Here is a 21,070-nt window from a genome sequence, read left to right on the forward strand (position 1 = left end):
TTTAGTTAGCCTCTAAACTGTGCTGTAGCTGGTGCTCCCGGTGGTTAACTGTCTTTATTCGGTTCATTTATAGCACACGAAATGATTAAAAGAAAAGAAGAAATGACAAATCGAAAAGGTGTAGGTTGAAGCTACAGCGTATATAACACCTACCCATGATATAAAAGAAAAAGATCAAGACATAAGGAAAATTAAATTAACTTCATCTTTAACCTCTTATTAAAAAAAAAATTAAAGCCACCCCATGCCAAAAAGTGATTTTCTGTGTTTATATTGATAAATATAAACTGATAAAAAGGCAGTAGTCAAGAGGATTTACAAAGCCTTTATATATACATAAACTAAAGAAATGACCTGTTTTGCAAAGATCTTTATGACTGCTTTATTGTGCCTACTCTGTGTTCAACATTATCATCTGTCCAAACTTTTTTTTGGACACTTAAAATATCTGCTGTGTTCAACTTCTTGCGGTTTCTACTGCCCACTTGGCCAAGTGTGATGTGAAAATCACATTTCTACCTTCAATAAATCTTTTCACCTGGTTAAATAAGTACAAAACCTTTACCTTGTAAAAGAAGTGTTTCTTACTCTGCATAGCTTGTTATATGACGTGATATCATTTGTGAGATATAGGTGACAGTAAAGGCCAACAAGTCATTTAGAGCAGTTTCAGTTCTGGTAATCTTTCATTTATTTATTTATTTATTTATTGAGAAATACTGGAAATCCCTTTTTTGGCAGGTGACACTGGTGTGGTTAAAAACATGGCAAACACATGGTGATGTGCAGCCTGACAGCATATCTACATGACAGCAGAAGAATAATGCTATAAATTTTGAAGCTGCATGTAAACACATAAAGTGAATGTGGTCCTGTAAGGGATCTGTTATTTTTCCATCCAGTAACTATGAACAATATAAGGCAGCTGTTCTTTGTGCTTTTAGCCCAAATTTGCAATTCATGGGTGTAATCCAACTCAAGAATAAAAGCTCTTCAAGTACTGTGCTCCTATTTTCTTTGTAGGTGGGGTGTGTGTGCGCTTACAAATGCACACCAGCTGCTGCGGTTCAAACATACAGTCCATACTCCCACCTTGTGGCCAAACATTTTATTCATGACATATACATATACAGGTGACATTTTGATTTGGGGTTTTACAGTAGCACATTTTCATAACAGTGTACCACTAAAGACCACAATGAGATGAAAAACATTAAGATTTTCACTTTCAGTTTATTCTGCACCACACAAATATTCATACAAATGGATCATAAATAAAAAAACAATTATACTTTAACCTGTAAAACATATACAAATATTTATATCTCAGGGAAAGTGGCCTACATTCCCATTAAAACTTTCTTAAATAAACATCTTAAATGGGAAAATCCAAGACCTTTACTGTCAATGAAGTATAATGACACACACACATAGACACACAAAAAAACCTCTCAAAGTGAGATACCCAAACACCACAAGTGAGAACCATCCGTTCAAATGGAATATGTGTGGTGAGGAAAAACCCAGCATGCTGAACACTGACACCATTTAGTTGCAGGAAACTGAAAAACTGACGTCCTTTGGGGATTTCAGTTTTCTTCCTTTGCGAGAGTGCACAATAACAATCAGTGGCTGAGTTGTTATACCAAACGAGGGAGACGTCTGCAGCTGTGCTGCACAAACATCCCAGATGTGCACGGAGTGATCACGCACACGCACAGTTTAAAGATTCAGACTGAAAAAGTCTGTCCTTTGACAAGTCAAAAGGGGAAAAAAACAGAGAAATCTCAAGCACAGACTTGTGGAGGTAAAACAATCACGTACACTACACTAAGGAAGTGCAACTTCCTTGCTTACCCTTTAAGCACAAACACCTCCCAATTATACATGTACATTGCAGTACTGCTGTAAAAACCGCAGCCTCCATTGCTGGCATTTAAGAGGCACCACACAAAAAACTGGAGGTTACATTGTTCTAAACAACTTTTGGCAGCAGCCATTAGTTAAGGGAAGGGGACTTCCCTCAGTATTTTTTTATTTATTTACTGTCTCCACCTACTGTAGGCTACAAGAATATTACGAGTGTGTTAAGAGGTGTTATGTGGTTCCTAAAAATGCTAATGATGCTCTTGAGGAAGTAACCTGATGTTCGAAACTGCATTTTGCACTGCTACGAATCCATTATTTCATGTGTTTACATTCAACATTTTAGGTTTCTGTCTTAACATGAAATAAGGGTCCACTTTTTTACATTCCAGTTTATCAGATGTTTTTATTTGGCTTTAATCTACGTCTGCATTACTCAGTACGGGATATTTACGACATTGTTCCAGGTTTCTAGGGTTGTACTATATGGCTACAGATCGTAATGTCCTTTCCAGCGAGTGTCTAATCTTTCACACCAGCGTCCATGGCTGAATAATTTATGTTTCCAGTCATGTTATAGATAGCATTACACTTGTGCCGCCAGGTACAGCCTCAGTTGTCCCACACTGCTCCATTCAAATGGCTGTGAGTGCCTGTCTCTGGTCAGGCGTCCACTGCAGCTGTTCCAGGCTTTCCTGGAGCATCTGTGCACAGCCGGATAATTCCATGTAGTGTAAGGCTGAGAAAATATCACTGAGTTTGGAGGAAGAGTGCTGGCTCCACAGCCTCAGCATCTGGTACTGCTTCTCCATGGAGCCGAGACTGAAACCAGTCTCCATCTCGACTCGTGCCATCTGCTGGTCAGTCACCTTAAGCAGACGCAAGAACTCCTTCCACCTATGCAAGGGCACCTCCTTGATGATCGCGTAGAGGACGATGGCCGGCCAGCGATCTGCGTGGTCATTTCGTCTGGCAACTGGAAGGAGAGAATAATTAACAGTCAGAGGACACAGGGCACTGAGCTGCTTGTTTTGCGTTAGTCTGAGGTTAAAATAATCTGTATTTATGTGAAATAGAGCATTTGCGCTGCAGTTCACCTCCTGTCTCAAACAAGTCAATTTTGCTGCTTCTAAGAGCTTCTTGTTTGTGACCACCCTGTTAGGATATCTGTGAGTCACTGTCGTCATCCATTTCCACGATTAGAGAAACTAATGTGAAATGATAAGCAGTGATAACAGCAAGTGTTTTTTAATGTTTTTTTCCCCTTACACTGGACTCACTGGCAAAAACTTTGGTCATGTTTAAGATCAGCATTGTTACAGTGTGCCGTACTGTGCAAATGTCTTGAGCCATCCATCATGGCTCAATATTTTGCAAAGAAAATAGCAAAGAGGTGCAAATATCCACAGAAATGCATTAAATAAGGGCAAAACAGAGTTAATTTGTTCTAATGAGCTTGAAAGTCAAGATTTTGTGTGACCACCTATATTATCTAACACAGCCTGAACTCTCTTAGGTATGCTTTACTGCACTTTCCTTAACTAGTCTTTGGGAATAGTTCCCCAGGCTTCTTGGAGCACATTCAAAGCTTTTCATTGGCTGCTTTTCATTCCGTTCTCTGTCACTGCTTCAATAACTTTGATGTTCAGGCTCTAGGAAAGCCGATCCATGACCGATAGCCTTCTACTACGTGTTTTTCTATCCAGTATGCCTTTATTGCACTAACAGCGTGTTAAGCTGCGTGGACAACAACTGAAAAAAAAACAATTTTTTTGCTACGTTTTTTTTTTGTCTCTAATGTGTTAACACAACACTGATTCATTCCTTGAGTGAGGTGTTTTTTTTATGCTTGAGTGAGTCATAGGTCAGTGTGAAGTGGCAAAATAAACAAACCAAAAAAAATCATCGGAAAATGATCAGAGTGAGAATGAGTGAAAAAGCAGCCAATGGCCAAAGACAGAACTTTGAAAGACCTTCAGAAAGCCTGAAGAACTACTGGTCAAGACTGCTTTAAAAGTCTGGCTCCTTGGAAGCAAGTATATAAAGAAATTAGGCATAATTCAAGACTTTAACTGATGATTTGCATATACTGACTCTAATAGAAAGCTTTTTTTAATGATTCAGTGTACACCTTGTAACAGTCACAATTGTGTGGTGTCTCTTTAAGACAATTTAAGTTAATGTTTAGTGATGTCACAAGTATGTGTCACTGCTCTCTGTAGAGTGTGGGAGAAACGTGCTTGCGCATGGATGTGGACTGACATGGACCTCATATATTTACCTTCCTAATTCAAAGTAATGTCACAGGTTGTAGGAACACTGTGTTTCATGTATGACAAGGCAGCAGCTGTTCAACCTTGTAAGGTAGGTGATGTGTGTGTCAATTAAAGGACACCACTGTGGAATTCCCAGTACCAGTGTGGTTGTGAGTTTTTGACTATCCTGAGTGTTTTCTGCCGCCTCCTCTCAACCACTGAATACAACCCACGTTATAACCTCCAACCAGCATTATGGTATATTCTGAAAAACTAATTAATTAATAAAGTAATTACTAATTAAGTAATTCAGAAGATATACAGAGAAATTTGATCACATTATATCAGCACTGGTCTGCTAAGTGGAAAAGCTTTCTCACTTTGTAATAACAGGACAACAACAGTCAAGAGACGTAATGATACAGAATACACAACGCAAATAAAAGTCCCATCTCAAGCTTATGAAGAGGAGAACAGAGCATAATCCTCACCCCAGTTCAAACAGCACAAAACTAAAAACAGGTTTTGATCTTAGCCGTGAATGCCAACAACAACATGACCTCACTAATAACTGCAGTTGTATTTAAAGCACACCTACAGGCTTGAAAGGCTTACATTGAATATCAGGAGTTTACCATATGACACAGTTAACAGGCACATGTGTTCACTATCTGACTTGCCATTTGACTTAATGTCACATTGCTGACTGATGCGAACGAGTAAGAACGCTGTATTTCCTAGTTTCCACCTCCACAGATGTGGTTCTGATAAACACTATGGTGAACAAGAAGAGATGAAAAAGTAAAAACAACAGCACTTATAGATAGTATACCGCGCTTCTATCAGATGGAAGAAACTGCAACAGCAACATTTTTTAATTTTACTAATATAATTCAATTAAACAATTTAGCAGTAGCAAAATAGCGCTTCCTTTTAACAACACAAGCAGACAAGCAGGTATTTGAAGGGGTAGCTATTCTCCTTAACGCTTTAGAAATATTGCTCGTTTAATGTTGATGTTGATATTTTTAGTTTTTTAAAGTGTATGTCTTTTTCATTCATTGTAAAACAACTGAGAAATTTCCCCTGGTTTTATTCATCATACACTATAATCGTGGTATCATTATGTTTTGAAGGTAATCTGCTTGGATCACACTTTATCTGAAAGCATTTGTTAAATTGTGAAACAATGAAATTGAAAAAAAAAAGTATGCCAAATGCCACTTTTTCTGGCTATGACCTACTATCTACCACCTATTTAGGTGCGTCATAAAAACATGTGTCACTGATCATAAATGCTAATAACTTTACTGGAAAACTCAATGCTGAACACTTCCTCTTCTACAACTTTTCTCGCAGTTTTCACATCACTTATCTCAAACATTTACAGCCAAGCCCATCACACCCTCCAGCATTCAATACCTAAGTCTCACTTCGGATGAAGTCCACAGTCATTTAAATGAGGGGAGAAAGTTGAAGAGCTACGAACAATAGGTTTCACCTCCTCTCTAAATTAACACATTTCTTAAGTAATTCAGTGCAGCAGCATGCACCATCTCTACTGCTCACCACAGAAATAAAAAAAATCACACTGTGGTGTAGAAGCAAATTCTTAAGCAACTACATTATTTACCCAGCTTGTGCTGATTGGCCTGTTTTAAACTCCTAAGTGACCAAAAGATAACTCAGCCTTCTAGTGTGTACTGTATAGAACTCATTTTGACTTGTCCTGAAGGACGTGATGCAATGACCCTAATCTTCTATCCATCTATCTAAATCTATATCAATATCTCTCTCTCTATATATATATCTATATGTATATAGGGAAAGAGAGAGATGTTTTTTTCCTGCCTACTTAAAGGATATAATATATACAGAAATGAATAAATGTTGAAAGTTGTTTATCCTTTTATGAGTCATATTGTCTCTGAAAATATGGCAAAAGCTTCCTTTGCACTTCATGTGTAAAAATATCTATAACACCACTGAGTTTCATTTGGTATGTGGTGTTCTTCTTAGCTGATAATCCCATGATTCTAGTAACAAAACTAGTATTTTCTGGGATCGTAGTAGTAGAAGTAGTAGCAGAAGAAATTATTTCCTGCTAAAATGTTGCAGATAAAGTCACATTTATCAGTTTTATATTGCCAGTTATGTCTTAAACCATAAATGGTTACATTTACCCTAAAGTGCAATACAATGGAAGCCTGTGCTGAAGGGCAGAGAAGGATTTCGTCTGTGAATATTTAATACCGAATGACAGAAAAAGAAATGCAGACTGTTTGATTGTTGGCTGTTCTCGAATTTGAGGTTTTTTATCCTTCTTCACTGAACTCCTATTAAAAGTAAGGAATATTTTAATCACTCCTTACATTGGGAATGAGGAAATGACTTTTGAGACTAAAATAAACTTTTCCGAGAATTCTGCAGGGGGTGTTTTTGTTTTGTTTTTTTAATTAGAAATCATCAACACATAATTAACAAAGTCCAGTATTTTGCATGTCGTGCATGTTAGCAAGAGATCAAATACTCAGATAGTCTTACCTATCTGGCCATTGACTGGCACGAGAGTGTTGATGTGGGTTGGATGTTCTGACATGGCTGGACTCTGATTGAGAGTCAACATGGGAGTTTCCTCAGAGAATGTAAGCGTCTTGAAAGAACAAACAAGACAGCATGAGTACAAACTTTGAAGTGCATGACAGGGATGACCAAAACTTTCTGCCTTTCTTGTGTGCTAATTATAAGCTAATGAGCTAATTATCTTGATGAACTATGTACAAGAAATTCTCACTGTGCACCTACAGTAAGTGTTCCTGCCTAGATTGCTATCTTTAAAGAAAACGAAGTGCATGAAACTGAGCACAAACCAGTGTGGTCGGGTTACTGCCTTGATGACTGGGTTGTTCTGTTAAAAAGGAAAGGAGATATTATCATTGAGTTTCCTGTCTGTTAGTCAAGACATGTTCAGTCACTAAGGCACATTTTTAAAACAGAACAAAATATGGATATTCTTCTATTTAATGCACAACTGGACAGTACATTTCACATTGTGAGGAGTAACATGAGAAAATTTGTCCTTGGTTGCGATGTGTCATAGTATCTTAACTTCCCAGAGGTCAAGTAATGTAAAGTGTAGTACTTTACATATTAGTACTTTACATGTAGTACTTTACATAACTTTGATATTAGCCATATGAAAACTACATGAATGTCCCCAGTCAATATCTACCGAACCGCTAAGTGCCTGTACTGTTTACTCTGTGTACTGTATATTAATGCTCAGTGGTAGTTGTAGAAATACTCTGATGAATAAAAGTGATTGTTCAATTCAAAGCACTTGAAAAATAGTAAAACCCTGCACTGAACAAAATACAATTAGGCAATAGAAAAAAAGGACTGACAAAAGTAACAAAAGTAACATTTAACCTTAAGGGTCAAATTTGTGCCATTACGTTTTAAAGAAGATAAAGTTACACAAATCTCATATGAAATGCAAACACTTCAAATGTGTACTTAAATACAACGCACAGGTACTTTGTTGGATTTATTTACTGCAGATTACCGTTCTTGGAGACTTCAGCCTCTTTCCTCCTCCTCCAGCAAAAACTGTCTTTGTGTTTGAATATCTTCATGGTGCAGATCAGCAGGAACCATGAGAGCAACACAAAGCTAATCACGAGAATCGCAAGAAAAATTCCTGCATTCCCCGCTGTGGACACAAAGACACACTCCACATCAATAAGTTCTGACGTAAGCATATTATGTCTTTATCCTCCATGTAAATTGGATAACAATCAGAGGCTGCTAAACCTGCTAAAATGTCCTTAGCAAGTGTGATACGTTATAAAACTAAACTACAAAACCAAGGGCAGTAAGTTAATGTATCAAATGTGTTGTCAAAATATAAAATGAGCACTAACGGTTACGTGGAATTTCTGTTATATAAGGATCTGATGGATTCGTGAAAGCCTTGGATGTTGAAACAAGAGCTTTGTTTGGAAAGGGAGTTGAAGTTGAGGCTGGTGTAACAGTTGTAGACATCAATCCTGTCGTACGATTAAAAAAAAGAAGCAAGTTTGGAATTACTTCTCAACATTAGTGGGTTATATAATGTGATGTAATCTTCTGGTATACATGGATAGACAACACAATGCGTTTGCATTAACATACTTTAAGAAAAATAAAATTTTAAACTTTATTATTTATTATTCTTGGTGCTGGTGCATTTAGTAATCTGGCTCCGAGAGCCTCAGTTGTGTTTTTTAAGTAGTTGCAGATCAAATCTGAAGTACGGTCAGGAGGAATTTTTTCCATTCTTCTAAATAGAGCTGCTTTATCTCAGCAATATTTTTGGGGATGTGTGGACCAAAAAGCTTGAAAAGCAAACCCACAGTATCACATCTTGTTTTCAAATCTCCTTTTCCTAAAGATCTACTTGAATGCTTAGGGCTCATTGTTTTTGCTGGCTCTCCTAACCTTCAGAAGAAGTCAGTCAGACAAAATGACATACATAATTAAAGATTCACTTACTTTTGTTTGCCACTGTGGTTGGAGACACAACTGGAGTTGTAGATGGATTTGTCGAAGCTGCAGTATTCGTTGGCCTATAACATAAAAAAACAGTATAGAAATCATCTGACAACACATATTTATCCTGACATTAAAAGCTAATGAAGCACCAACACAGGCAGTTATTTCTCCTGTCGTGTGTAAAAATGCATCCCAACATTAATCTGAGGTCCAGATTCAGACTGCATAATTCAAATGAATATATCTGCAAAAGTCAGTCTGTTAGTTTAAGTTCTCCTCTGTGTGCTTGCTTGCAGTGACTTATAGAGAGACTAAAAAAAACTAATCAAAGATTTTTCCATTGAAGGTTGACGTTTTCTAGCAGCATTGGAAAAACATTCAAACATTTTGCAACTAGGATGATCAGACCCCAGTTTGAGGAAAGCAATAATTTTTGTGTGTGACTCCGTGGGGACATGTTAGCAATGTTTTGAGGTAGTCAGAAATTTTCATTACCAATAACAGGTTACCAGATTTTAGTTTATTATGTAGAGGCCAAATTAATGACATTTAAAAGTAACTTTTCCAACGTTTACAAGTAAATGTAAGAATAAAGGGAAGACGAAGCTATGTTCTTATCATGTACTCCTTATATGATCCCATATTTCTCTTTATGTTATTTGTTCTGTCTGTTTGCATTTCAGTAGTAGGGATGAACGTTGATTTTTGAGTGGTTTTTTTTAGCTGACAATTCTATCATTGTCAGCTAATTGTCACTTCATGCTATATTTTTCCTAGTACGAACCTGAAGCATAATTATATCCAAAGAGGCAAAAACGCAACGTGAAATAAACTTCCCTTTATTTTCTTTGTGGTTGTTTCAGTCTTTTCCACTAAAAGTCAGATGCCTTGTGACTTTTTGGTGGTGTCTTTCCCTGATGGGAGTAGCATTAGAAATTGAAAAATATTAAAAAGCCTTTCCTCCGTTTTTCACACAAGCTTAGTGAAAGCCAGACTTTTGCAAATCCTTTGCACTTGCACTTTCACTCAGTGCAAATGCAAATCCTGCAGAGTCAATCAATATGTGGGACATCGGGGACAAAGGACGGTCCCACATAATAAGAGACATCTTGTGACTCAATTTGTATCCTTAAAAAAGACATTATGGTACAGTGATCAGAAGAAATGGTTATAGAAATGTAAAGGTGGATGTCCAGGGGATCTGTCTATTCTTTAATACAAATGTGTAAAACTGGAAAACAGTGCTTGAAAAGCAACTCTAACCTGCCTATTATCAGGACTTTTGTCATCTGCAGGCATGTTATTTAGCACAGGTAGTCAAGGCCTCAGTCAAACCACAGGAAATATGGGAGGGGGAGAGAAATTTGTAACCATGTTTCCTCCATTCTAACAAAAAGACAACACGTCCCCTGCTGAAATCAGGCCATGTTTAACTCAACCACAAACATATTGTAGATCACATTTTAGTTAGCACTGACAAATAGTTGCCATTTATCTAGAGTAAGTTAGTGGCCCTCTAAACGTCACCAGAAGTTGATACACATTAAATGAACAAACATCACTGAACAAACACTGCAATTTTGGTGCATACCTGTAGACTGTATTCACATACAATACAGCGTAAGCTATCACCACAGTAAGTATATGTATTTTATATCATTGGCGCTTTCATTTGCAGTTCTGTGTTCTTGTCAGTCTGTCGCGAACAAAATTTAAGCACACTGTCTATGTTTTTTTGTTTATTTTTTGTTACATTGTAAAGTCTTCTACCTCCGGGGGTGTGGGCACTTCGTGTAGTAGTCAGCGTTCCCTGAAAGGAACATAAGAGTAACTGTGAATGTAGGAATTTAAAGTGAGATTGTTATTATATTAGAAAATGAATCCGTTTGGCTGCAGTGAATATCAGTCTAATGCTTTAAAATCCTTTGAGGTTACTTACGTGGGCAGTGCGGGCAGGAACATATTGAACATTGCCGTGGATAAGATCCTGAATTGTAGTATCCCTCCATGCAGCCACACACTGTGCTCCTGTTAAAGGTGCAGGGCTCTATTACCACCTCATCATCTGGGGGAAAAGCAAAATACAGTGTTTCCATCTCAGTCCAAATAACTGAAAAACGCAGTCCCGATAAGGCCATGGGACCACATGTTGTTTTCTACTGTCACATTCTTTTCATCAATTAGCACATGAAATGATTTTTCCAAGTTCTGCTTCAATATTTTATGTGAAACTCAGTTGAAATGTAAACAGAAGGAATCAATATGTTAACGGCACGCTCAAACCGGTACGCACACAAATTCACGTGTTGTTGTTACAGTGCAAGTCTCCATGTAAAGTGAATACTCAAACTGGCACTGATGTTATTAGTGACATACAGTTACTATTATATTAGGATTTCCCACACTAAATATTTATTTCATTCCACTGCATCAAACTGGTTTAACAGAAATATTAGATCATTATAATTTGCTCATCATTAAAAGAGATCTTACATGCAGCGAAGAATAGCATTGTCTTTTATATGACCAAATAAACAGAAAACACCAGTCTACTGTTTTATTTTAGTCCACGTTTCTCTCTGTGGTTTTCCAGTGAAGGTGCCATCTTCACATGTTTTATATATTGAAATAGCCAGAAAATATCCATCTGCTTTATTCTAGTCTAATTTGTACTTGAACGCTCCTTAAACTTTATCACACAAGCTGACAGTATGTGTAGCAGCAAACTGAAAATGAGCAGGATACTTACGATTACATGAGTCACACCTACGACATTTCTCTACGAAGTTTTCTACCTCCGTGAATGTGCCATGCTCACATTTCTTGCATTTGTACTTTTTAACTTGATCATCACAATCACCAACTTTATGATATCCTGGGGAAGACAGAGAGAAAGAGAAAGGTAACGAGTTAATGTGATATTTCCACAATGACTTCACGAAGGACAATAATTGTCAATAATAATCCTATGTATATCTTACCAGCTGGGCATAAATTGTAGCACAAATCATTAGTTTGTTCGATCCCCTCAGTTTGACTCTGTCCACAGGAAGTCAGTGCAAGCATCAGTGGGAAGACCTGAAACAAAAAAAATGAGGTCTGAAGATCTGAGGTGTTAAATGAGGGTTAAGGTGCTTGTGTGTGAGCAGGATTGACATTTCATCACAAAAGCTGAAACAAAATGACAGAAAGAGTAAAAATAATTGACTCTCATCAAGTCACTGGAGAGGAAAAACTTTTTAATTTGCATATATCATCAAAGAGGAACATGTTCATTGAAAATGTAAATGTTCCACTGCCATTAAAGGTTCAACACATTTTCTGAACTCTAGCATGCACATCGTGCAGCAGACAGTTGTTGTTCTACCAAAGCAGAATGACAGAAAAAAATATGCCAAGCAGATCAGTGGAGACTTGGTCCATTTTGAAGACAGAACGGAAAACATGTCAGAGTATTTGGACCATCCTCCACCCAGAGCCAATGAACTAAGACTCTTCTTGACCATCAGAGTTCTCACATACATGACGCATATTGCAAACCTCAGTCCAAAAACATCCTCATTTTCAAAACTTCCCCAATACATACTGATGAGATATGAACCTGATTGATTAATAACACTACTGTTAAATGTATAAGTAATGTTCGCACACGTCTGCAGTAGGTGAATATCCAAGCAGCTGTAGCTGTACTGCATGTTAAAATCTCTCTATATATATATATATATATACACACACCACTGAGTGAAAAAAAATATTCTCTCTACAAACGTCCGACACAAAGGTCAAATATTTCGAAGGTGAGTGAGAAAAGTTCAGAAGAGGAAATCATCATATAAATAATATAATACAACCCTGCCCCACAGATTTGGCCCCACAGAAAAGAGATAAGTTGGAAAACTGTTGAGCGATAGGAAATGACAGGTCAGGGAGCCCAGTGCTACCAGCTTACCGGACTATTCTTCCAGTTTTACACACTGTGGGCTTCTTCATCTTCCTTTTCCTAAACCCCAAAACACTTATATTTATGGATTTATTTATTTATTGGCTGCCCAATGATAACACATAAAACAAAGGGAATCCTTCTGCTAACTTTTCCCCTACATCTGTGATTATTTAGATCCCTGAAATATAGCTTGCAGTATTGTTAAAAGTTCTTCATCTGTGACTCTCCTCTCATTGTTGTGAGTTATTGTCTATTTTCAATTGAGTGATTTCAGTCTCTCAAAGGTAAACCTTAAGAAACCTATTGGCCGTTGTCTTTACATTTATTATTTATTTATTTATTTATTATGACAAGAACCTTGCGATCTTTAAGGTGGGTAAATGTGAATAATGCAAAAAGAGAAAGTAAATAATCATTAGATACAGCTCATGTAAAAGTATCAAGTTATTAAACGTCACGGTCTCACTGCACCCAGAGCTGCAAGACCACAAAAGATAATCCCAGTAATCTACAGAACGTCTTCCCTTCATTCATCCACATACAACTACATGTCACTACAGCCTTAACGATTTTGCAGCAACTAACGTACACACGCTACATATGGAGCTCTTATTGCAAACAATAAAAACAGAAGCCACAACAGTGAGGATGTACACTAGCTGTAGTCATGGCAGCAATGAGATTTACGGCCACTCAAGAATATACGCAGGAAAATATTACAAATAATCATAAATATTTATCTTGCAGTCATTAAGACATAACGTTTGCTTCCTCTAATCCAAACATAATCTTTTCCGATAGTTCCCATCACAATGAATAATGAAAATCCACTCAGAGGAAACTGCATTAAAGCACCCTTGAAATTAAACACGCAGATGATCCAGATCAAACCTATGAACAGAATTACTTACCAAGACAAAGTTCATTTTGGGAGAGCAGGCAGTGTGGAAGTTAAACAACCAACTTATGCTGAAATTCACTCATTTGAAAGCAAAACAATGTCGTTTTCAGCAGCAGGACGAGGCACTCTGACTGAGCTGAGGTGTAGATTTCCTTTAAAGCTGACTCAAATTAACGGTTTTAGGAAGGCTTTGTTTGTGCGAGTGTGTGTGTGTGTGAGTGTGTTTGTGGGTCAGGGCTTTCAGTTCTTTGGAGTGTTCAGAGAAGTGTTGCGAGAAACAGGAAACAAAGTCAGATGTAACCACCCACCCCTTACAGACACACGCATACGCACATAGTGACAGTGTAATTCCACTGAATCTCAGTGATAATGATGTGGTTCAGACAAAAGCCCTGGTGACATACATGGGGATATTTCACAAGCTGGACAGTGTGGTTAGATCTGATGGTGGTGCGGAGTGGGGCATGTAAGAGGAGGTGTTGTACACCGTGAAGGTGTTGGCCATGTTACCGGCTCTAAAGCAACCTACTTTTCATTCAAACTTCAAAAGAAGAGAGAAAAAAGAAGGATGGGACCACAATGAGAATCAAACAAATGTGGTTAACTCAGTTGTTTATCATATCAGAGGAGAGAATATTGACTCTTCCTCTTTTAATCCGACATATACATCTACACCAGTCACATTTTATTGGTTCACAAATTCTGTTCAGCGTGTGTTTTGACAATTTAACTGAACGCCACACTTATGTAAAGGACTGAAAAAATACACCAAAAAAGAAGTATACAGGTTTAAAAATAGAATTTATAATCCAAAGGAATACATTGTTCATATGGCATGGAGTGCTGACTAAGACTTCAGTGTAAATCAAAAAACACAGCCAAGCCTTTTTCAAGTTTGAGAAAGAGCAATGCAATATGCAATAAATAAAATAATGCTTTCCAAAATAAATCCAGGAACTATCAGTGCATCAGGCATTTGGCTTCCTGCTGTAGACACAAAGACACACTGATGTAAGGATGCTACATTCAAAAAGGGGGAAATTTGAGACTTACAAAAATATCCAAAAACATCCATCTCTTTTATAATGTGTCAATACATTTGATCTAATGAGTCATAAAGCGCTGAGGTGGGAGTTAAAAAAGACTACATGAGCAGTAATAACGTCCAGTGGTTTTTAACTCACTAATAGTCATACGAAACTCGATTAATCTGAAGATCTGAAGCATTCATCGAAGCTTTTGATGTTGAAGCTGGAGCTACAGTTGGAGCATCCATCCGCCTATCCATGTACTGCACAAACCCACAGGTACATGGATAGACGGATGGATGCCTAGGTGTTGTCAACCTAGTCGAGAGACTTGTTGGACCAGTAACAGAAAGAGAAAGCCAGCAAACATTGTGTAATAATGCGATCTGACTACATTATACTCTTTTCTGTATTTATTGAACACACTGATTTATCATTCAAGATGCTGGTTGATAATATTCTTTGCCAGCAGGACATTTTAATCATTTCCAGGTCAGATCTGCACTCTGAATTTGGATCCTTCTTTCATAAAGATCGGCTTTAGCTCAGCAACAATCTTGGGATGTGTGGTGCTAAAAGGCTCTTAAAGTTAATCCTCAGCATCACAATGTTTTTTAAGTATCCTTCATTGTACAATTTATATTTGAATGATTAAGATCCATTTTCTTTCATCTTACCTGCTTTGTACCAAATGTCAGAAATCCCACTTAGACACTCTCCAAGTTCTCCCCAGTGATGGCAGCAACAAGTACTGTTAATGTCTGAATAACATATTCACTATAGAGAAGAACAATGCAATGGGTTGGTTTTTTTTTTTGTTAATCCATAAAATAAATGATGTTTTGTAATTGTAACTTAGATAAAGATTTGGCCATGCTTTAAGAGAAACTGTACAGCTGTGGATAGATATGTAAATGATGCGTTAGCACATTTCCTCCTGCATTCTGGTTCAATCTGGTTCAATCTGATATGCTGTCCTATAAATAAGGAAAGAGACTGGTATTGTCAACACAGGAAGCTGATGGCATATCTCAAAAGGTGTTAAGAGATAGCAAAGCCCTGATATGAAGACTCGAATGGTTACTGCTCCTAGAATGGAGCGTCCTCCGAGATGCAGAGGAAGCAGAAGATCCGGGGAGCCTGTTTACTCTTTAAGAACAATGTGTGAAACTAGCATTTCGCATGCGCTTTGTGAGTTAGCCAGGTAACCCATAACCTTCGTATTATTAGACACATTTGGCACTGCTCATCACCACGGTTAATCATGCCCACAGTCAAACCACAGGAGCAGTGAGTGCACAAGAGATGTGCATGGAGGTTAAATTTGCAAACGTGTTTCCTCCATTTTGACTAAAAAGCCTAAAGAAAACATGAAATGCTCGACTCAACCACAAATATATTTAGATCAGAATTTAAAAGCAATTAAAAGTGTTTTTCTAGTTCATGCAAATCCTTTGAAGTCATAAAACTTTGCCTGTACCGTCTTCTACCTTTGGCATTGCTGGCAATTCTTTCTTTAGTGAGCATTCTCTGAAAGGAAAATGAAGGTGGCTGAATTCATATACAGTGGGGCAAAAAAGTATTTAGTCAGCCACCAATTGTGCAAGTTCCCCCACCTAAAATGATGACAGAGGTCAGTAATTTGCACCAGAGGTACACTTCAACTGTGAGAGACAGAATGTGAAAAAAAAAAATCCATGAATCCACATGGTAGGATTTGTAAAGAATTTATTCGTAAATCAGGGTGGAAAATAAGTATTTGGTCAATAACAAAAATACAACTCAATACTTTGTAACATAACCTTTGTTGGCAATAACAGAGGTCAAACGTTTACTATAGGTCTTTACCAGGTTTGCACACACAGTAGCTGGTATTTTGGCCCATTCCTCCATGCAGATCTTCTCGAGAGCAGTGATGTTTTGGGGCTGTCGCCGAGCAACACGAACTTTCAACTCCCGCCACAGATTTTCTATGGGGTTGAGGTCTGGAGACTGGCTAGGCCACTCCAGGACTTTCAAATGCTTCTTACGGAGCCACTCCTTTGTTGCCCGGGCGGTGTGTTTTGGATCATTGTCATGTTGGAAGACCCAGCCTCGTTTCTTCTTCAGAGTTCTCACTGATGGAAGGAGGTTTTGGCTCAAAATCTCACGATACATGGCCCCATTCATTCTGTCCTTAACACGGATCAGTCGTCCTGTCCCCTTGGCAGAAAAACAGCCCCATAGCATGATGTTTCCACCCCCATGCTTCACAGTAGGTATGGTGTTCTTGGGATGCAACTCAGTATTCGTCTTCCTCCAAACACGACGAGTTGAGTTTATACCAAAAAGTTCTACTTTGGTTTCATCTGACCACATGACATTCTCCCAATCCTCTGCTGTATCATCCATGTGCTCTCTGGCAAACTTCAGACGGGCCTGGACATGCACTGGCTTCAGCAGCGGAACACGTCTGGCACTGCGGGATTTGATTCCCTGCCGTTGTAGTGTGTTACTGATGGTGACCTTTGTTACTTTGGTCCCAGCTCTCTGCAGGTCATTCACCAGGTCCCCCCGTGTGGTTCTGGGATCTTTGCTCACCGTTCTCATGATCATTTTGACCCCACGGGATGAGATCTTGCGTGGAGCCCCAGATCGAGGGAGATTATCAGTGGTCTTGTATGTCTTCCGTTTTCTGATGATTGCTCCCACAGTTGATTTTTTCACACCAAGCTACTTGCCTATTGTAGATTCACTCTTCCCAGTCTGGTGCAGGTCTACAATACTTTTCCTGGTGTCCTTCGAAAGCTCTTTGGTCTTGGCCATGGCGGAGTTTGGAGTCTGACTGTTTGAGGCTGTGGACAGGTGTCTTTTATACAGATGATGAGTTCAAACAGGTGCCATTCATACAGGTAACGAGTGGGGGACAGAAAAGCTTCTTACAGAAGATGTTACAGGTCTGTGAGAGCCAGAGATTTTCCTTGTTTGAGGTGACCAAATACTTATTTTCCACCCTGATTTACGAATAAATTCTTTACAAATCCTACCATGTGGATTCATGGATTTTTTTTTCACATTCGGTCTCTCACAGTTGAAGTGTACCTCTGGTGCAAATTACTGACCTCTGTCATCATTTTAAGTGGGGGAACTTGCACAATCGGTGGCTGACTAAATACTTTTTTGCCCCACTTTAATCATTTATTTATTTATTTATTTTAAGTGACAGAGTTACTGCATTATGTAAGCCAGCATATGAACATTAGTTCATTGGACATTTTGGGTATTTTCTAAATGATATAATTACACCGCAAAGTCTCTAGCCCAATACTCTGCCTGTTCATAATGAAACACAAGTCTGACAAGATTTCCCAGACTCAACAGATTTCATTCAAGAGTTCTGACTTCAAAAAACGGTTGAATGAGATCACCAAAATATCATTGTGAAAGGTTGCAGGAACAAAAGAGCATATTATACTATGTGTGTAGTCAGATTTAACTCCAGATCCTCTTACATTTTCTCACACTACCACATGCGTCTATTCACTGGAAGCAGGATACTTACAAACACATGACTCACACTTTACATTTCCCCGTAGGGTTTTTCATTTCCATGTAGGTGCCATCTTTTGCCCCATCTTTTGAATCTGTACGTTTCAATTGGCTCGTCACAGGTACCATCTTTATGACAACCTGGGACAGAGAGAGAGAAAAGAGGAAAGTTAGTGTTTTACTTCAGGTGTGCACAATTTGTAACGTGAACCATTAGTTTGTTCTGTCCTCTCAGTCCATAAACAAATGCCTGCAAATACAGAGCAAACTGAGCAGGCACTGTTAATAAAAGTGGGGCAAAATTCTCCCATAATACTGACAAAGGTTTATTTTGTGTTTTTATGACTGTAGAGTCCTGTGAAAATTCTTTCAAATGACTGTAGAAATTGTTGTTTTTAGAGCAGTGAGACTATGACAGAGGATCCCAATAATTAAAAAGCCTTCTTTGCCTCAGTTACCTCCATGTGTCTGCTGTCACCTTTAAACACTGCAGCCTTAACATTTACCTGCCAAATGCAGTTACATAGGAGGCTTCATATTAACACTAAAAATGAAGAAGATAACAGTGTGGATGTACACTAGCTGTTGTAATAACAGCAATACGATTTACAGTTACTCAAGAACAGACAAAATAAAAATACTACACTTAATAAACAGAAGACTTTCTTAGTCCAAATAACTGGAATACACAGCTCTGACAAGGCCACAGGACTACATGTTGTTTTCTCAGTCAGTGTCTTTTCATTAGTTTTAGTTTTAGTGGCAAAAAAGGTCATTTCTAAATGCTGTGCCAATATTCATGTGGTCAAGAGTCTCAGTTAGCATCCTCTCAAAATTATACTCTTTGGATTATTTGTAAGATACAATATTAAGGCCGTCATAATATACTCATCATGAAAAGAGATCATTTTGGTCAAATTTAAATTTGATCCCCCTTCAGCTTTATCACACATACTGACAGCACACATCACAGTTAATGGAAGATGAGTAGGATCCTTACACTCACAGACGCTACACCTGAGATATTTCTCTCTGTGCTTTTCCTATGAAGATATTTTATATATTGAAATAACCAGAAAATACCTGTCTGTCATATTTCAGTCCAATTTAACTTGAAAACACCTTAAACTTTATCACACAAGCTGACAGTATGTGTAGCAGCAAACTGAAAATGAGCAGGATACTTACAACTATGAGTCACACCTACGACATTTCTCTATGATGTTTTCTACCTATGTGAATGTGCCATGCTCACATTTCTTGCATTTTTACTTTTTAACTTGATCATCACAATCACCAACGTTATGATATCCTGAGAAAGACAGAGAGAAGGAGAAAGGTAACGAGTTAATGTGATATTTCCACAATAACTTCACGAAGGCCAATTATTGGCAATAATGTTCCTCATTATATCTTACCAGCTGGGCACAAATTGTAACATGAACCATCAGTTTGTTCGATCCTCTCAGTGTGAAATCCACAGGAAATCAGTGCAAGTATCAGTGGGAACATTTGGTCACAAAAGCTGAAACAAAAAGACAGAAAGAGTAATAATGATTGACTCTTGCCAAGAAACTGGAGAGGAAAAACTTGTTTTTTAATTTCAATAACTTTTTAGAGAGACTGAAAATATGGGAAACATATTCTATAAAATTCTAGACTTTCCACTGACAATCAAAGTTTAACATATCTTCTGAACTTTAGCAATAACGTCCAAGAAACACACAACACAGGGAGTTTTTAGGACATCCTGATAATAATGAATTACAGTAGTCCAGCCTAGAAGTAATAGATGCACGAACCAGTTTTTCAGCATCACTCTGAGTTTCTAATTTCAAAAATATTACACAAGTGGAAAAAAGCAGTCCTACATATGTGCTTATTATGCACACTGAAGCACATACAAACATTACTCTAATATCTGTACACTTTCACAGTAGGTGAATATCTGGTAGCTGTGCTGTGAGGCCTCAAGAGATTAAGAAAGCTAAAATCTATGCAAATACATACCAGGGAACACAAACCCTTGTCTAAAGTAAAACAATGCTATTCTCTCTACAGAAGTCCATCACAAAGGTCAAATATTTTCAGACACAGGTGAGAGAGAAGAATTCAGGAGAGGAAAACTGATCATACAAACAATATAGATTTTTTTTAAAAACCCTTGTGATATGGGCTGCACTGTTGAGTGATAGGAGATGACAGGTCTGAGAGCCCAGTGATACCAGCTTACTGGAATATTCTTCCAGTTTTACTTTTCTTCATCCTCCTCTTCCTAAACCTGAACACTTATATTTATGGATGTTGGCTGCCCAATAATAACATATAAAACACAGGTAATCCTTCTGCTAACTTTTTACATTAGATACAGATTATTTACGTCTCTGAAATATGACTTGCAGTTGTACTGTTAGAGGTTCTTCCTGCATTACTATCTTCTAATTATTGTGACAGATTATTGTATATTTTCAGCACAAACGCACCAGGTAAAATCTAAAATTTGAAATAAGCAAACAAAAGATGAATCAATGAATCAAAACTCTGGCACAACGGTAAACTTAACACAAAGGAAAACGAGACAAAGACTGAACATCAAGGAACATATTATTAGAGAAAGAATAAACTGGAACTCGTGTAATAACTACAAACAGACACTGAAATGCAAAAGGTGACAAACCAAGAAAACCTGTGAACAGAAACATGGCAAAACCAAATAGCAAACATCAATTAGAAATGAAACTCATAGCTCCAAAAACACTACATGAACTAAAACTCAAGCAAAAAGTATTTAACAATAAACACAACCTAAAGGTCTGCTAGGTCCAGGACCAATGACAAAAATATGCAGTTACACTTGGAGCTTCAATAACAACACTAAAAATGGAAACCTAAACAGTGAAGATGAACTAGCTGTAGGACTGACAGCAATGTGATTTACAGTCACTCAAACTCTCAAATTTAACAATTAGTCACAATTAACAGATAAATACAACAAGTTATCTTGCAGTCATAAAGA

The 21,070-nt window shown here is 37.8% G+C and overlaps 1 protein-coding gene across 4 annotated transcripts; it reads right to left on the minus strand.

Moving 5' to 3' along the window:
* Nucleotides 1–1,103: 1,103 nt before the first annotated feature.
* Nucleotides 1,104–19,957, minus strand: LOC147305000 (tumor necrosis factor receptor superfamily member 1A). Of its 4 annotated transcripts, XM_086278494.1 has the most exons (13): nt 19,473–19,957; nt 19,243–19,366; nt 18,068–18,195; nt 11,636–11,732; nt 11,404–11,529; nt 10,594–10,719; nt 10,425–10,464; nt 8,655–8,728; nt 8,045–8,170; nt 7,687–7,833; nt 6,992–7,029; nt 6,666–6,774; nt 1,104–2,842 (listed from the first exon to the last, which is right to left on the minus strand). In XM_086278494.1, the coding sequence occupies exons 4-13, from the start codon at nt 11,718–11,720 to the stop codon at nt 2,502–2,504; spliced, it is 1,212 nt and encodes a 403-aa protein (XP_086134620.1). In that variant the 5' UTR covers nt 11,721–11,732; nt 18,068–18,195; nt 19,243–19,366; nt 19,473–19,957; the 3' UTR covers nt 1,104–2,501. The 4 variants fall into 4 exon arrangements, with proteins under 4 accessions (XP_086134620.1, XP_086134621.1, XP_086134619.1 ...); XM_086278495.1 differs by lacking the exons at nt 19,243–19,366; nt 19,473–19,957 and having other exon boundaries at nt 18,068–18,748; XM_086278493.1 differs by lacking the exons at nt 18,068–18,195; nt 19,243–19,366; nt 19,473–19,957 and adding an exon at nt 13,509–13,723.
* Between the last annotated feature and the right edge of the window lie 1,113 nt (nt 19,958–21,070).

The sequence above is a fragment of the Aulonocara sp. 'chitande type north' Nkhata Bay genome, linkage group LG20, assembly GCF_057382095.1.
Source record: "Aulonocara sp. 'chitande type north' Nkhata Bay isolate Kocher_YH1m ecotype deep benthic linkage group LG20, A_spYH_male_GT1.1, whole genome shotgun sequence".
NCBI classification, from domain to species: Eukaryota; Metazoa; Chordata; class Actinopteri; order Cichliformes; family Cichlidae; genus Aulonocara; species Aulonocara sp. 'chitande type north' Nkhata Bay.

Excerpts from the sequence above, each read along its gene's own strand:
- LOC147305000 (XM_086278493.1), bottom strand. Across the intron at positions 10,465-10,593 it reads TTCCTGCCCGCACTGCCCAC|GGAACGCTGACTACTACACG; the intron begins GTAAGTAACCTC and ends TGTTCCTTTCAG. Across the intron at positions 8,171-8,654 it reads AACCACAGTGGCAAACAAAA|GATTGATGTCTACAACTGTT; the intron begins GTAAGTGAATCT and ends ATCGTACGACAG.